Source organism: Otolemur garnettii, unplaced genomic scaffold, assembly GCF_000181295.1.
Source record: "Otolemur garnettii isolate 467f Iridium unplaced genomic scaffold, OtoGar3 scaffold00193, whole genome shotgun sequence".
NCBI lineage: Eukaryota > Metazoa > Chordata > Mammalia > Primates > Galagidae > Otolemur > Otolemur garnettii.
The window spans coordinates 244,284-261,289 of record NW_003852588.1 but is presented as its reverse complement, the minus strand read 5'-3'; the positions used below and the strand labels follow the sequence as shown (position 1 = coordinate 261,289).

The following is a 17,006-nucleotide window of genomic DNA, read 5'->3' as shown; positions in this document are numbered from 1 at the left end:
TTTTTTTTTTGATTAACATAATTTCAGTGTGCCATGGAAGTTTAACTATAGGGTCAAGTGTGCTGTGAGGAAAAAATGGTTGAAAAATACTACTCTAACATCTGAAACAAGAAAAGAGCTCCCATTTTCACCACTGTTAATTCATCATACTACTGGAAATTTTAGCTAGAGCAATCATACAAGAAAAAGAAATAGGAGGTATCTAAATGGGAAAGGAAGAAGTCAAATTATCCTTGTTTGCAGATGATATGATGTTATACCTTCAGAAAAACACTAGTAGAACTGATAAACAAATTCAATATAGTTACTAAATACAGAATCAGTATACAAAAATCATTAGCATTTCCGCAAGTCAACAGTAAATAATCTGAAAAAGAAACAAAGAAAGTTTAAAATATCTAGAATTAAAATAAAATACCTAGGAATACACTTAACAAAAAGATGAAAGATCTCTATAATGAAAATAAGAAAACATTGATTAAAGAAATTGAAGATGACACATAAAAAAAGGAATACTATTCCATGCTGTGGATTTGAAGAATCAATACTGTTAAAATGTCCATATTACCCAAGGCAATCTATAGATTCAATGCAATCTCTATCCAAACACCAATGACATTCTTCAAAGAAAGAGAAAAAAATGTTCCTAAAACTTACATGGAATCATACAAAACCCAGAATAGCCAAAATGATCCTAGGTGAAAAGAACACAACCGGAAGAATTACATTGTTGACTTCAAATTGTACTACAGAACTATAGTAGCCAAAACAGTATGATATAGGCATAAAAACAGACACATAGACCCATGGACAATAATCAAGAACCCAGAAGTAAGTCCACACATCTACAGTGAACTTATCTGTGGCAAAGTTGCCAAGAACATGCAGTGGGGAAAGGATAGTCTCTTTAATTAATGGTGCTGGGAAAATTGGATATTCACATGCAGAGGAATGAAACTAGATCCTTATCTCTCACCATATATAAACATCAAATAAAAATGGATTAAAGTCTTAAATCTAAGACTGGAAACTATGAAACTACTGAGAGAAAACATTAGGGAAATGCTTCAGGACATTGGTCTGGGCAAGGACTTTTTAAGTAACATTCCCAAAGCACAGTCAACCAAAGCAAAAGTACACAAATGGATCAAGTCAAGCTAAAAAGCTTCTGCACAGCAAAGGAACCAATTAACAAAGTGAAAAAAACAACCCACAGAATGGGAGAAAATATTTGCAAACTATCCATCTGACAAGGGATTAATAACTGGAATATATAAAGATCTCCAACAACTCAATAGGAAGAAATCAAATAATCTGATTAAAAAAGGGTAAAGGATCTGAATAGACATTTCTTCAAAGAAGTCATAGAAATGGCCAACAGGTATATGTAAAAACATTCAACATTATTAGTTATAAGAGAAATGCAAAGCAAAACCACAATAAGATATCATGTCACCCCAGTTAAAAGGGTTTTCATCAAAAGATAGGCAATAACAAATGCTGGCAAGGATGTGGAGAAATGGTAACTTTCATACACTCATGGTAGGAAGGTAAGTTAGTGCCACCACCATGGAAAACAGTATGGAGGTTCCTCAAAAAACTAAAATTAGAATTATTAATCCCACCATTGGGTATATATCCAAAAAGTGGGAATTTAGTATGTCAAAAAGATACCTGCACTCCCATGTTTACTGCAGCACTATTCACAATTGCCAAGATACAGAATCAACCAAAGTGTCATCAATGGATAAATGGATAAAGAAATTGTGGTGCATATATCCAAAGGAATATTGCCACAAAAAGAATAAAATCCTTTCCTTTGCAACAATATACGTGGAACTGGAGAGCATTATGGTAAATGAAATAAGCCCATTATATAAAGACAAATCTTTCATGTTTTCACTCATATGTGGGAGCTAAATAATAAAAATAATTGACTTCATGGAGAATGAGGCTGGGAAGGGTAGCAGGAAGGGGGAGCACAAAGTGGAATACCTGAGGTGATGGACACCTAACATCCTGATCTGATTAATCTACATTGTGTGCCTGTATCAAAGCATCCTATAAAGAAATACAACTTGTATGTGCCCATAGTAATTAAAATTAGTAAAATAAAGAATAGAGTTCAGGACAAAAATGTCATCTGCCCTTGGGTAACTAAATTGCAGCCAGCAATTACCTTTCAGAAGTAAAGCCACCTCATCAACATACAGGGGCTTTGTTCCTTATCTTCAAAGGACCAACCCACTTGCATCAGAATAATACCCTTTAAACAACACTTGATCACCTTACATCAAAGCTCTTTCATTTTCCTCAGCCATTTCTTTTAATTAGAGCTAATAAAGATATGGATTTACATGCTGACTGAGGTTTGCAGCAAATCCCTAGAAAACATGCTGGAGAAATTAATCAACTCAGTTTTAGTTTTCTTCTCTCTAGAGTCGGCCCACCCCTTTCCTCCATACCTGACAGGTGCACCTCTGCTTTGTGCCGGTTTCAGCATGACTGTCACTGTATTGTCAGTTTGATTCAAAGGTGTCTCAAGTTCATATGCTGGCATAGAGGGTGCTGGGGGAGAAAGGTGTACAGTAGAAGAATCATTATTTCTGGTTCATCTTCTTGGTTTCCTTTTCACCTTCTTTTACAAAGAACGTTAAGAACATAGTGCTCTTAAATTGCAGCTATTAACTGACCATGAATAAGCTGTATGTGTATTTCCTACAGAGTAAGAGGGATGGCTGCTAAAACTAGCACTTACTGACAGCTTGGTCCTGAATTGAAGTTAGGAGAGTGTATAAGAGACGCTTGTGAAGTGATACTCTATTCTTTCATTGGGATTCTGAATAAATGGGCGTACTCAGTTGCAAAAATTGATTGCATTATACACTCACAATTTGTGTACTTTTCTGCATATATAAGATTGTCAATAAAATGTTTATGTTAAAGTCATGTTTCAGAAATAATCACTGGGATCAGGACTTTATAGTTCTTCCATCTAAGTTGAAGCTTTTAATGTACTAAAGATTCAAAGAAGGGACTTAAAGAGGACAGGGAGAGCCAGAGACTTGTTGGAATTAATTAGTGACATCTGGGCTCTCAGGAAAGCCCGACTGTGGCAAATATATGGGAATTAGAAAGGCCAAAGTTTGACTTTTTGTTGTCTTTTGTTTTAACCAGCATAAGAGCTTGGGCACATTAATTATCTCTGGAACTTCAATTTCTAAGCCACTTAAAATTGGGGAAAGTATCCCCTGAGGTTAATGTAGAAATTCAAAGATATAATAGATGGAGAGAGAGCTGGAGGCAAATGTAACTCTACAAATGGTAGTTCTCCTCCTGATATGAATCCTATTTCCAAGGACATTTCCTGGCCTTCTTTCTTCTATAGACTGGAAAGTCTTACTGTGATGATGATCCAGCTCTTCAATAATTATGCCCCCACTGTGGACACATCATGTGGAGGGGAAGGGCACATCATCTTCCCAGTACCCACAGGTTCCCAATGAGAAAGCTAGAGATTGCTTCTTGAAAATGGTTGTTAAAATCATTTTACATATCATAAAGCATATACATACAAAAATAAATAAACAAAGTAAAACACTAGAACCAATATTTGGACCTTAAAAAAAAAAAAAGAAAAAGCTTGCATGTAATAGATGTGGGTCATTTCTCAGTCCCATTCTAGTGAATTTTCTCAGTTATTAAAATTTCCATTCTATTAAAAATTAACTCCAATTCATAACATGGAATTAGATTTTATAAATGAGGATAGTTTCCTATCTTAGGTCCATAAAAACAGAAAATAGGGCCAACAAATGTAACTTTCAGGGGCAGCGCCTGTGGCTCAAGGAGTACGGTGCTGGCCCCATTTACCAGAGGTGGCGGGTTCAAACCTGGCCCCAGCCAAAAACTGCAAAAATAATAACAATAACAATAAAAATAAACAAAAACAAATGCAACTTTCAAAAAACTATAAAATTTAAGTAGTTATTCTTGATGAGCCTGCAGAAGCTAACTCAAGTGTCAAGTCCCTTTGTTTTTGGACAGAATCAGATGAACTTGTTTGCTGAAAGTGGTCAAAAACGCACTGATTGAAATTCTTATTTAATAATAGGGGAAAATGTGAATTTTTTTCCTAAAAGAACACTTTACGGTAATAATCTCTGAAATATGGTTTCCATAGAGGCCAATTTTAAGAAAGTACTTGGAGGCATACATATTGGCACATACTTCCTGTTTAAATCCCCATGACAAAATACATGTGCTAAATATCATCTTAATTTATATACAGGGATAAACTTGCTTGATCAAAATTAGAGAAAATACATGGAAAAACCATAACTAGACCCAGATTTTCAGATTCTAAATCCAGTGGGCTTTTTTATAACCTAGGCCAATTTTCTAATCTCTTAATTTTTCTAAACTCTCAAAAGCTTCTTCCTTTTACTAGCTCTCCATATTGTTCCTATAATCTAGTTCTCTCTGTATGATATCAATTAGATATTAAATCTCAAGTCAAATCTGTACTCTGAGACATTTTTAAAATGTAATGTAATGAAAATTTATCCTTTAAGTTACTATGTGATTACTTAAAAACAAAATTCGAAACCTTCGTCCCTAGTCTAGCAAAATCCTTATAATTCACTTTAGTTGTGAATATTCCCTTCCTTTACCTCCAAACTAAAACTCTTACAAAACTAGGAATGAGGGACAAAAGCTATAAAACCCAGGCTAAATATTATTAGTCTAGTCCTATCCGAGATAAAGAGTTACCTCTCTCACCCAGCTCCATCCCATCTGCCCCATCTGACCAAAACAGTTAAAGCTAAAACTCAAACACTTCCCTACTCATATCCACAGGGGAAAGAAATGAAAAAAGAAAATGTCCATGGAATTTGGTTTATTGCTGTTACATATCCCATGCCAGATGGCAACTTAATTTCCTTTAGTCTGAAGTACAAGGACATTTTCTGCACAGTTGAACATGCCTAGAAATATTTCTCAAATTATATCTTTTGTATAATTGAGTCTCTGAGAGCAAAGAGCTGGAGGTCCTCGGTGCCTGGTACCATCCTGTATGTTGCTTCTCTGTTCAGGATGGGAAACGACTAATGGTAAAGGTCCCAAGGAAGGCTGATCCTTCTGGAAGCTGACTCCATGATTCTGCCTTTCTGCTGAGCTCCCAATTGTTCATGGCTCATTAAAGAGATTTTTCCATCACTGCTGTACTGGTAACTTGGGATTGCCAAGGGAATGAGAGTGCCTTAACAGAACCTTCTGCCTTATGTCCAAGCCCTCCAAGGCAAACTGCTATAACAGTGGCCACTTCTAACAAATGAGGATTTAAGCTTCCCCCAAATAACTACTGTAGCATTTCATTTAATTCCATGAGTCTGAGTTTAGGCATCCAGAGGTATTCATTTGGCTAAAGTGTATAGCAAGCTTTGCCTACTTAACAGTGGGAATGGAAAAGTACAAAAATGTAACTCATGAATGCACAGTACCTGATATTTTGGTGGTGAACTGGTTTGTTGCTGGAGGCCCAAAGCCTTTAGCTGTGCTTGCTCGGATGGTAAAGGAGTATGTGGTCCCCGGATACAGTCCAAAAAACAGAAAATGGGTTTCATTTCCCAGTTTTGAAACTCTTCCACTTTGATTGGATAAATCTATTTCTGGGTCAAAGGAACTGACTGCTTTGTAGGTGATCTGCAAAAGAACAAGCACAAGGTAAACGATTTGGAGCAGGTGGACTCAGGGTGCATCTTCGTCCAGTGAAGCCTTCTGATGTGTGCACTGTCAGGTGCTTTATGAAAAGCCCTCCTGCTCAGGCTCTGCAAACCCTGCATCCGGGGAAGGGGGACAGGAACTCAGCCAAACTGCTAGGAGTTATTCATCACTTTTATAGACAGGAGAACGTGACACCAATGCATTAGAACATAAAGGATGAGTTCAGGCTTAAACTAATAACCTAAAGTTGTTTGCTTTCAAAATGTCATTTTATAAAAGTACATTACAGTAGATTTAGGACAAAAAAAATAACAAAATATACAACTAGCTCAAACAGATAAGACAGTGGTAAGGCTAAGGCCTCATCTTTGATCTAGTGGCCACAATCTGATTTGACAGTGAATAGGAAAATTGTCTATTGGGGACAAGGACACCTTTAGGTGTTCTCCTCAATGTGGGCAAAGATACATGCTCCAAAAATAAATTCCAAATGTGTGTTGGCAGTTCCTGATGCTATGAATGGAGTGTTCATTAGGGGTCTTACTCATTTCCTTTCTTTGGAACACCACCACCCAACAGAGCTTTCTGTGATGACCAAAGTATTCTATTTTGCACTGTTCAATATGGTAGTAGCCACCAGCCAGATGTGGTTCATAAGCACTTGAAATGTGGCTAGTGAGACTGAGGAACTGAAAATTTTATTTTTTTAAATTTTAACTAAAATTTGAATCTAAATTGCCATGTGTAACTAGTAAGCTGATTTATCAGTAGTACAGATATTCAAAGCATGTTGGATGAGGCTGAAATGTTTGAAAATAAATATAACATAGGTGCCTTTAAATTTCGTCCTCTGAAATGATTTTTTATTTTGCTGTGAGTTCATCAACTATTTAAGAACATGCACTTTAGAGGTGATTACTAACTTGAACTGGTTGTAATGACACAATTTTAAAATGTGGCATATTCAAAAGTTTTAAATTGCAAAACTGAGCACTTTTCTTGCTTTTAAATAGGTAAACTTACTTGTAATTTACGTGCATGAACACTAACACTGTTATTATACGAAGTGATAATTGACATTCTTTCTTCTTATATTTATACCATGTCATTACAATTAAGAAGACCTCTCTGAAAGAATATTTAGATTGAATCAAGTAAGCCTTAGCAAGAAAATGTTTGCTGTATATGTTAATCAGTGCAGCGTGCAGCCTGTCAGAGCCAGGCAGAGTGTGTGTGTGTGGTGTTAACCCTCTCACGGGCATCTCTCACGCACTGAGGAAGTCAGGAGGAGACAGGACGTGACCCATCACCCCACTGTTGCATCAAGCATCTCTTAGATGTCACGCTCTGTTCCGATCTGGCGTCTCATGTGGTGATGCAGGCACCGCACCTGCCTTGAAGGGGGTAACAGTCTGGTGGGGAGAGCAACCCAGTAGCCATGAAATGGTGATGAAGATGATAGGCTGAGCTCGCTGCACCCCCCACCCCCCACGGTGAGGGTGAGCTCAGCCTTTGGGCTTATTTTATTGCCCGACTAAAACGTTCAATGGGACATAAATATACGTGGGGCAAAGCCCAGACTCCTTGGCTTTGTGTTTCAGACCTGCTTTCAACTTCTTCCCCAAACTTCATTTCTGCACACGTAACATTACAGCATCACGTCACCACCTGCTCTGGTCAAGGATTTACTGCACCATAAATGTCCCTGGGGTTTTTCTGACACCGCTTTTGCTGATAAACTTTCGTCTACGTCACAGTATCTCTGCCCCATTTCTCTGCCTGTTCAGAGGTGTTTATTTGGTTCAAATATTGATCAGAAACTCGCACTTTGGTGTGCACTGTAGTCCGGCAGACACAGGCCCTGGCTTGAGGAAGTGAAGAATCAAGACTGGGTGGGATCTCATCTAATGTGCACAACATGAAGGGCTCAACTATACCTTGAACTTTTACCTTATGAATGGAGATAATATAACCTAAACATCTGTACCCTCTTATTAATCTGAAATTTAAAAAATGAAAAAAAAAAGGCTAGTCTTTAACACAAAAATAAAAGACTCTGGACTGGGTGGGCTAGGGGGAGGAGAGAGGCTCATACACGGCCTTCTAGAGTGGCTGGGGAAGGGCCCATGGAGGCGATGGCCCTTAAGCCACGGAGGAGATGGCACTTAAGCCATGGAGACTTGACCTTTGTGGAGGAGTCAGCCATGCCAAGGGTTTGAAGAACAGCATGAACTTAGGCCATGAGACAGGAGTGAGCATGGTCTGAGTAGTCCCTGAGGGGCTGCAGAAGTGGCCAGGGCTATGGCAGGCAGAGGTCCCTACGCTAAGACAAGAAATTTGGTTTCGTACTTCAGGGGACCCTTGGACATTTTTAAGTGCAAAAATAAAATTATCTGAATCACCTTTAAAAAGTTCATCTTGACTGAAGGTGGAAGGCTGATTTTATTGGAGGGGCTATAACGGTAGGCGGGAGGCCAACAGGAACCAGTGCAGAGGCCTGGGACCAGGGCTACCCACACGCGAGAGAGTGTAGCGTCCTGACTAAGGGGAGATGGAGACAATAAGAAATGAAAAAAACTAGCATATTGTAGAGGCAAAATGGACAGAATTTAGTGATGGGCAATATATGTGGCAAAGGGGGAGGAATAAAGGATAGATTCTATGTTTGGGGCTGCAGCCAAAGATGGTTCCACTTACCGTAATAAGATGGAACACATGGGAAGAAATTCCACTTGGATGTGGACACAGCGAGCTGGAAATACCAATGGCAGCCAAGTGGACACATGCGTGGGACACAAAGCTGTGGTTTGAGAAAGGACTGCACTAGAAATGGAGATGTGGGGCGACTGGCACTGAAACGATGTTATGGTTTGGGAATAAACGAGATGATTGGGGAAAGGAATTTAGAGAGAAAAGAGAAGAAAGCCCAGTGCCACTGCCTCATAGACATGGACAGGGGATACAGGGTAGAGGAGGAGAAGCCAGCAAGAGAGACAGAAATGAAGGAAGAAGGGGTTGAAAAGAGAGAGAGGGGGAGAGAGGAAGGAAGCAGGCAAGGAAGGAGAGAGGGAGGGAGAGAGGGAGGGGGGACGAAGGGCAAGTTTTCAAAGGTAAGACTGAGACAAAAGAAAGTGCCCACCCTTTGCCCCCCTGTAAAGCCTTCCTGAGTCTGGCTGGACCATCCCTAGGTCAGCCAGAGGCCTACCACTGTGACTGTTCACACAGTTCACTTGGCAATGTATCATGAGTGCTGTAAAAACCACTTGTTTAGTCTTAAATCATGATTCTAATATGCTGGAGGAACTGGAACATCTCATGAGACTGTAGCACGTTCTGAGGAGTGACTGACGTCTTACTCTTCTTCCTGATCCCACTGTGATCAGTAAATATTTGGCACCCAGTACATATTTTCCTAAAAAGATTCCTGGAGAGAACAGGTGTGTGTGCTCACACTCGCACTTTGGGGAATGCAGGCTGAGCTCCATTAGCATGGTAAGCAGTGAGAGCTGTACTGATGGGCCTGCTCCTGCTCTTCCATTGGGGCTCTTCCAGTTATTTTTACCAGTAGACTGACAGCTGTGTAGTTGTAGGACAAGCTGGTTCTTCCCTGCCTTCCAGACATATAGTTCTTAAGACAATTTGGTAAAAGTTAGAGATCCTCTCTCCTCTTCCTTTAGAAATCATACACTTCTAAAAATTATGCATCTTCTCTACCCCTAACAAACAAGCATGCTATGCACATATGTGTACATGAAATTTTTGGACCACCACACCCCTAAATCCATCCACAGAACCCTGGAGTGTGAACTCTAGGAATGAAAAAGCTCCACAGTAACGGGGCAGCCTAACTGCAATTCCACCACCTGCCACAGAACAGATACTCCGTGATCATTCCCCAACCTGAGCAGCAGCTACAAAGGGCACCCAAATGTACCTCCAAGTCCAAACTCCAGTGCACATTTCCCTTTGGCATTTATGTTTGGAAGTTATGTTTTATTCAATAAATGTTTATTAAGTACTTAAGAAGAACTTACGTACAGCAGGAAACTCCCAAAAGGCAAGTTGGGGAAAGCCTATACACATGCACTCTGTCACTGGCTGAGGGCCCAGGGATTTTCATGACGTTTTGTAAAAAATGCTGATGTTCCAGAGTTGGGTGGAGGTTATTTTATAGGACATAAAACTTTACGGTCCAAACACAAACTGAGGTCCCCCAAACACATGTAGTTTTATATTTAGGTGAGATGGAATGAACAGTTGCTTCTATTGGATGACTTCTGATTTGTAGCTAAGTGTTTGAAATCTCCTAAAATTATCTTCTGCTTCTCTATTCAAAGGCTCAGATTCTAAACTGAGAGATTCATGGAGAACCAAGATGGAATAATGTGCAATCTCTGGCCATGAGGGGAATTAAAATCATCTAGGATGTGTGAGCAGATGGCGATTCCAGTTAGCATAAAACAGTCTTTTTATTGAGGCTCAAGCAATTACTCTGTAAACATAAAGGGACAAGTAAGAAAATATGATTTCAGGAGAAGAAAGGACCTATGATACTTCAAGGAAAAGTTCATTCATTCAGCGACTTGAATGAAATGCTGAAAAATAAGCAGCAGTGCTATAGAAGGAGAATGGAGAGAGGAGCATAGGAGGAAAGAACATGAGCATAATCAATACGGGATGATGAAGTGATAGATACAAATTGGGACTAGATCACAAAAGACCTTGAATGTTGAAAGCAAATGTCTTCACACAGCCCCCCAATTCTCCACACCACTATCACCTGTCCCAGTGGGGGGTAAACCAGGCTCAGTCAGGATCTCAGCCGGTGGCGATCCAGGCTCAGGATCTTGGAATCAACTACAGATTCATCAACACCCCCAGCAGCTGACAAGTCCAGACCATTCTCCTTTCCCATGTGCACAAGGAAAACTGCACTTCTGAGTCACTCTGACCACACGTTAAACTGAGTGCCTGGTTCTGGGACTTATTTTTTCTCTAGTTAGTGTCTGTTAGAACAGCTATGTATAAGACAAGGGACATGACCTTTTCTACTTTTGTTTTCTTTCTATGCAATACCGAATGCATAGTAAATGTTTTAGAAAGTCTGTTGATGTGTTACTTTCACTGTCATTTAGAGTATTTGCTCACTAGGCAATTGAGAGATACATAAAGTTGGTGGGGTGCAATGAAAACACTTGGACATATTCCCATCCCTGAGCATCTGCAAGTATTCCTGACTGATAAACTTCAGGAACTAGGTTTGATGGACAATGTTAAATTTTTTTTTTTTTTTTTTTTGAGACGGAGCCTCACAGCAACCTCCAACTCCTGGGCTCAAGCGAGTCTCCTGCCTCAGCCTCCCAAGTAGCTGGGACCACAGGTGCCTGCCACAACGCCCGGCCATTTTTTGGTTGCAGCCATCATTGTTTGGCGGTCCTGGGCTGGGGATTTGAACCCGCCACCTTAGGTGTATGTGGCTGGCGCCTTAGCCGCTTGAGCCGCTTGAGCCACAGGTGCCGAGCCGACAATGTTAAATTTTGATTGATGTCCCAATTACCTACAAAAGAGGCTGCAAAATGTGTATTCCCACCAATAGTCCACAACGTACATCTTTCTCCACATTACCAATTAATGCTTGATATTACAGAAATCTAAACTTTTTGTAGCACTTGTTTTATTTCATTTCTTAGTCATCAGTAAGGTTGGATTGTTACCTTTCTGTGTGCTCCCATGCCAGCTTGACTGTTTTCTGAGTCTTTTTCTTATTAATCTGTATTAAGACATTGTGTATTATAGATGCCAGCCTACTAGCTACTGTAACTGTTGGAATTAATTTACCTCAGTCTTCTATTTTTATTGACTTGTTTCACCATATTTTTCATCATTAAGAAGTTTAAAATATTCTGTGTGTATTACCAAATCTGTTAATCTTTTCTTAATGAATATTGTATCTTATATCAAACTTAGAAGAAAGTAGTACAAAAACATCCTCCTGTATTTTTCCTACAGTGTTCTTGCAAGGTCAACTTTTGTGTCTGGGCCATGAATCTATGTGATATTTACTTTTGTATGATGTTAGGTAGTGGTATCATATGGCGTATCATTTTTGTAATAAAATTCTGGGTTTACAAACATTTATTAAATTACATCCATTTTATATTCATAAATGAACCTGCATTAGAGTTTGTACCTTGTAAACTTTTGGAAGCACATGTATCTAGTTGTTAATAGTAGTTACCTTTGAAAAACAAAATTATAAAGCAAAGGTATTTTATTGTAAATACTTCTGTACTTAAAATATTCCTTCAGAGAGCAGTACTATGTTTACAACTTGACAAAAAAAAATGAAAGATTTTGACAGCTATTGAGTAAAGGTGTAATTATCAGACCTAGGTTTCAGGAAGATAACCTTGATAAAACTAAACAGCAGAAATGGGAGCTGTGGTATGAGAAATGTTAGAGCCAGAACAAAGACAGGGAAAACAAAAAGTTAAGGAGAGTTTGGGGAAGGCTGAGGATGAAGGTTGGAGGAGCACGCATAAAGGAGAGAGCAGAGAATAAAGGCAGAAGAATGCTGTAATGCTGGAAATTGCCATAATTCCTGGAAAAAACAATGCTGTCAGCAGTTTCGATCAGTAATAACTTTGTGTATCTTTCATATTAAGCAAAGAGAGTACTTGAGAATAATCTAAATCATAGCATGTTGATTTCTAATATCAGTGACATTCAATCTGTTAGTTAATTCTTTCTTCAAAAGCTATTCAAGGGTGCTACCTTCCCTACTGAGACAAAGTCTCACTATGTCGCCCTGGGTAGAGTGCCATAGTGTCACAGCACACAGCAACCTCAAACTGCTAGGCTGAAGAGATTCTCTTGCCTCAGCCTCCCAAGTCGCTGGGACTACAGGTGCCCATCACCATGCCCAGTTATTTTTTTGGTTGTAGTTGTCCTTGTTTGGTAGACCCAGGCTGGATTCAAACCCATCAGCTCTGGTGTATGTGGCTGGTGCCCTAGCCACTGAGCTATGGGTGCCAAGCCAAGTTTTTTATTTATTGGCAAACTTTTTGTCAACCATGGTAATTTATCTCACCTCTCAGTTTTTACCTATAGTCAAATGTGGCTCCATGAGAGAAGACACTGTTCCTCTTGTTCCTGCTTCTTTTGGACTAAGTATGTGATTTCCTTAATATGATGTCTATTCTAAAAGGCCGTAATTCTCCAGAGAGCGGACCAAGTCTGGTTCAACATCATTCTTCAGCTCAGGGAAGAAGCTGTATATATTGTAAACTCTGCTGTGAGGCCGGGTGACTCACAGCTCCAGGTGTAACTCAGCTAAAGAGCTCCCGCCTGAGATTCTACCTAAGAACTTCCTTCGGGGTGGGGACTTAGGCGCTCCCTCCCCAAGTGCCCACTCCTACTTCCACTTCTGGAAAAGTAGAAGAAGAAAAGAGGAAGATTCAGTGGCCAGAAAACTTCTGTTTAATAGCTTCAGCCTGATTCAAACATTTGACATTTCCTCTTTGGTCCTAGAAAAATGAAGCAAGCTGCTCTACTTCCACGTATCTGATTTTTAAAACCCTGATTTATGACACATTCACATGTCCCCATTGTACTAGCATTTAGATCAGTGTTCAGCTGGGGATTCTTAGCTGCTGAATCAGAGAGATTAATGGGTTCTTCCTTTGAATTATTATTCCTGTTGTTTTCATGTTAAAGTTACTTATCACACAAAGATATATGGCCTGTGGAATTAGAAAGAAAGAATCTCATGACTATTTTCTGTCTCTGCAGAAACCAATATGGGGCTTAAATTTAGGAAAGGTGAACTTATTTCTGGGAACTTAAAGTTGATTTAACATCTTTTCCATTAAAAAAAATCCTTCTACTTTTATATAAGAATCCCCCAAACTGAAACCTAGAAATAGTCATGGGGCCAAAAATATTAACTAGAAGATTCTCCACTGAGGAACATATATGAACTTGTTTGATTTATTTGTAACACTTAGCTCTATATAAGCTGAGCCATGAATTTACATAGCACTCAATTATTTTAGGTGAAGCAGGCAATGCACAGTATCAATAAAAGTACAAAAATCAACTTTTTCCTTTTATTTTTCTTCATTTAGCTTTCAGTTGGATTTTTTTTTTTTGCATTTTAATTTTCAAAAGTTACAAGGAAACCCCAATGTGAGGCTAGCTGGATCAGGTGAGGGGTGTACTGCGATTACTGTCTGACAGCCAATCTGCACCAGCTTTTGTCAGTAGTTCTGAAAGGTATTTAAGCAGAGCATCCATACGAGGCTCTGCCGTGATTTCTAGAAACCTTACAACATATAATTTTGTTGAATTTGCATTCAAATAAATGCTAGCTTAAAAAAAACACCTGCTTGTTTCTATGACAATAGGCACAGTGAAATGATGCTCACACAGATGTGATGATGGATGTCACCCTGTTACTGCTGTTATTTTTCTTCCACAATTCATCAAATTCTTCCCTGCTATCTATCATTCAACCATTTGATATGCCTCAGCAGACAAAACTATGTCACTAAAGTCTAAAGGATGTTTGGCTAATACTAAGAAACCAAAAAACATTATTCTGTTATTACCCCGAGACAATTTTTATTGACTTTGCTAATTGGATAATCAGTGTTCTTCTATTAATTCATAGTAAAATATTTCATAGCTAAGCAAGAATAAGATTCTATGGTTGCCTCCTAATCAACGCATGTTTCCAAATGCTTCTTTTTAATAAAGATGATTTTTAATGTTTTGCTGGATGTTAGCATATAATAGCACATAATCTGGAAGCATCCAACTCACTACAAAGATGTATTCTGAAATTATACACAATTTAAAACCTTAATTTTGAATTTTTACTTCTGTACAATAACCAATATAACTATCAAAAGCATTAATTTCTTAAAAGGCCATATGTCATTATGCATTTTTTACATAGCTTAGATTTTCATCAGACATTATAATAAAAATTAAATTACTAATGAACGTGTACACTACCTCATATAAAGTGATTACACCATACGTTTGAGTTGGTTCTCTCCACTGAAGAAATATCTTCTCTTCAAAGGTACTTCCTTGGATGGATTCAGTAGGAACGGCCCCTGGGACTAAAGGAGCACAGGAGATGGATGAGTCAGAGAGCAAAACACCCAAAAGTCAAACTAGAGTTTTCTAGACTTGGTGAGTTTTAACCTTTTCTTGAGGCACAAGATTTTGATAGTTTATATAAATATTTAAATTTTCCTTTAAAAATCCAAAATCTGAAACTATTTTATTATATTGTCTTTATTAAAAAAATAATTTCATCATTTTTTTAAAGTTTGAATCAATTAGACAGCTGTGTAAGTACCTTCTAAATAAGCTTTTTCATTCTTCCAAAAGAAATGAAGAAGAATATAATAAATGAGAATTCTCACACCTGCTTCTGGAGGTGTAAACTGATGAAAGTGCTCTTGTAAAATCACTGGTAGTATTTAGTGAAGTTGAAGACACAAGGGCCACAGGACTCAATGATCCTACCCCCAGGGTCCCTAGTAAAATTCTTACATATATGTACCAGGAGACATATACAAGCATGTTCATATAGCTTTTTAATAATACCAACCATAATAACAAATTGGAAACAAATAAAATGGCTTAAATAGTGTTATATTCATATATGAAATACTGAAAAGACTGAAAATAAATGACAATTGTATACATTTATGCATCATCATGGATGCATTTGATAACCACAATACTAAATAACAAAAGTATGTCAAAAATATGTATGAACTACCATACTAATATATTAATAGAGTACATACAAAATAGAAGTTGATGTAGATGAAATAACCATATAGTTTTTAAAAATTATACTTTATTTGTCAAAAATTCAGGTGATTTGGGAAAAATACCATCTTTTCAAGATTTAAAATATACAAACTTCTTATAAGTTTGTAATAATATTTCACATAAGGGAAGATGGAAATTTACTTGTCAATTTTCTATAAAATAATATTTAGCATTATCATAAATTAATGTTTATTTCATCATGTAAAATACAATTTTTGATTATGCTTTATAATATATAAAATTCAGTAAATGAGTATGTCTATTCCATTTACAGGACAGCTACGCTGTTTATCAATGTAGACGCAATTGGGGGTATAGGATCGAATTATTTGGTGATGGAATGGGTGATCAATAAGTGGTTGGTGAGGCCTCACCAAGTCCTGATTTCAAAACTTACTGCAAAACTACAGTAATTGGCTCGGTGCCTGTGGCTCAAGTGGCTAAGGCGCCAGCCACATACACCAAAGGTGGCGGGTTCGAATCCAGCCAGGGCCCACCAAACAACAATGATGGCTGCAACCAAAAAATAGCTGGGCATTGTGGTGGGCACCTGTGGTCCCAGCTACTTGGGAGGTGGAGGCAGGAGACTTGCTTGAGCCCAGGAGTTGGAGGTTGCTGTGACCTGTGATGCCACGGCACTCTAGCGTGAGGCTCTGTCTCAAAAAAAAAAAACAAAAAAAAACCCAAAAAACTACAGTAATTGAAACAGTTGATATTGGGATAAGAAATATGTATCAGTAGGACAGAACTGAAGATCTCAGAAATAAACTTTTACATTTTTAGTCAACTGACATCCAACATCAAGTGCCAGGAAAACTCAATGAGGAGAAAATAATCTTTTCAACAAATGGTGCTGCTTGCACAACTGGCTATCCACATGCAAAAGAATGAAGTTGGATTTCTATCTCATACCACATATCGAAACTAAATCAAAATAGATTAAAAACTTAATTGTAAGAAACTACAAACTCTCAGGAGAAAGAACAAGTGTGAATCTTTGACGTTGGAGTAGGCAACGGTTTCTTAGATGTGACACCAAAGCAAAGGCAACAAAAGAAAGTACAGATAACCTGTACACCATCAAAATTCAAAAATTTTATGATTTAAATGGTACTAATTAAAGAAAAGGCAAGACACAGGATGAGAGACGTTTGTGCCTATCACATATACGAGACTTACATGTAGAGTACAAAAGGAACTATTAAAGTCTAACAAGAAAATAGCCCCTTTAGAAATGGGCAAATGATTTGAATAAATAGTTCTCCAAAGAAGATATACAAATGGCCAATAAGCACATGAAAAGATGATCAACATCGTTAACCAGCAGGAAAATGCTAATCAAAACCACAATGAGAAATCACCTCTTCACTACTGGAATTGCTCTAATCCAAAGACAGATAATACTAAATGTTTAAAAGGATGTA

At 38.2% G+C, this 17,006-nt stretch overlaps 1 protein-coding gene across 1 annotated transcript in view; it reads right to left on the bottom strand.

The window, feature by feature from the left end:
- Positions 1-17,006, bottom strand: part of PTPRM (protein tyrosine phosphatase, receptor type M) — a 562,994-nt gene that overhangs the window by 360,120 nt on the left and 185,868 nt on the right. Inside the window, exons 8-10 of the mRNA XM_012812183.2 lie at positions 14,746-14,855; positions 5,505-5,706; positions 2,466-2,568 (exon numbers count right to left, since the gene is read on the bottom strand). Of these exons, the coding sequence (XP_012667637.2) occupies positions 2,466-2,568; positions 5,505-5,706; positions 14,746-14,855 (415 nt within the window). The remainder of the gene's footprint in view (positions 1-2,465; positions 2,569-5,504; positions 5,707-14,745; positions 14,856-17,006) is intronic.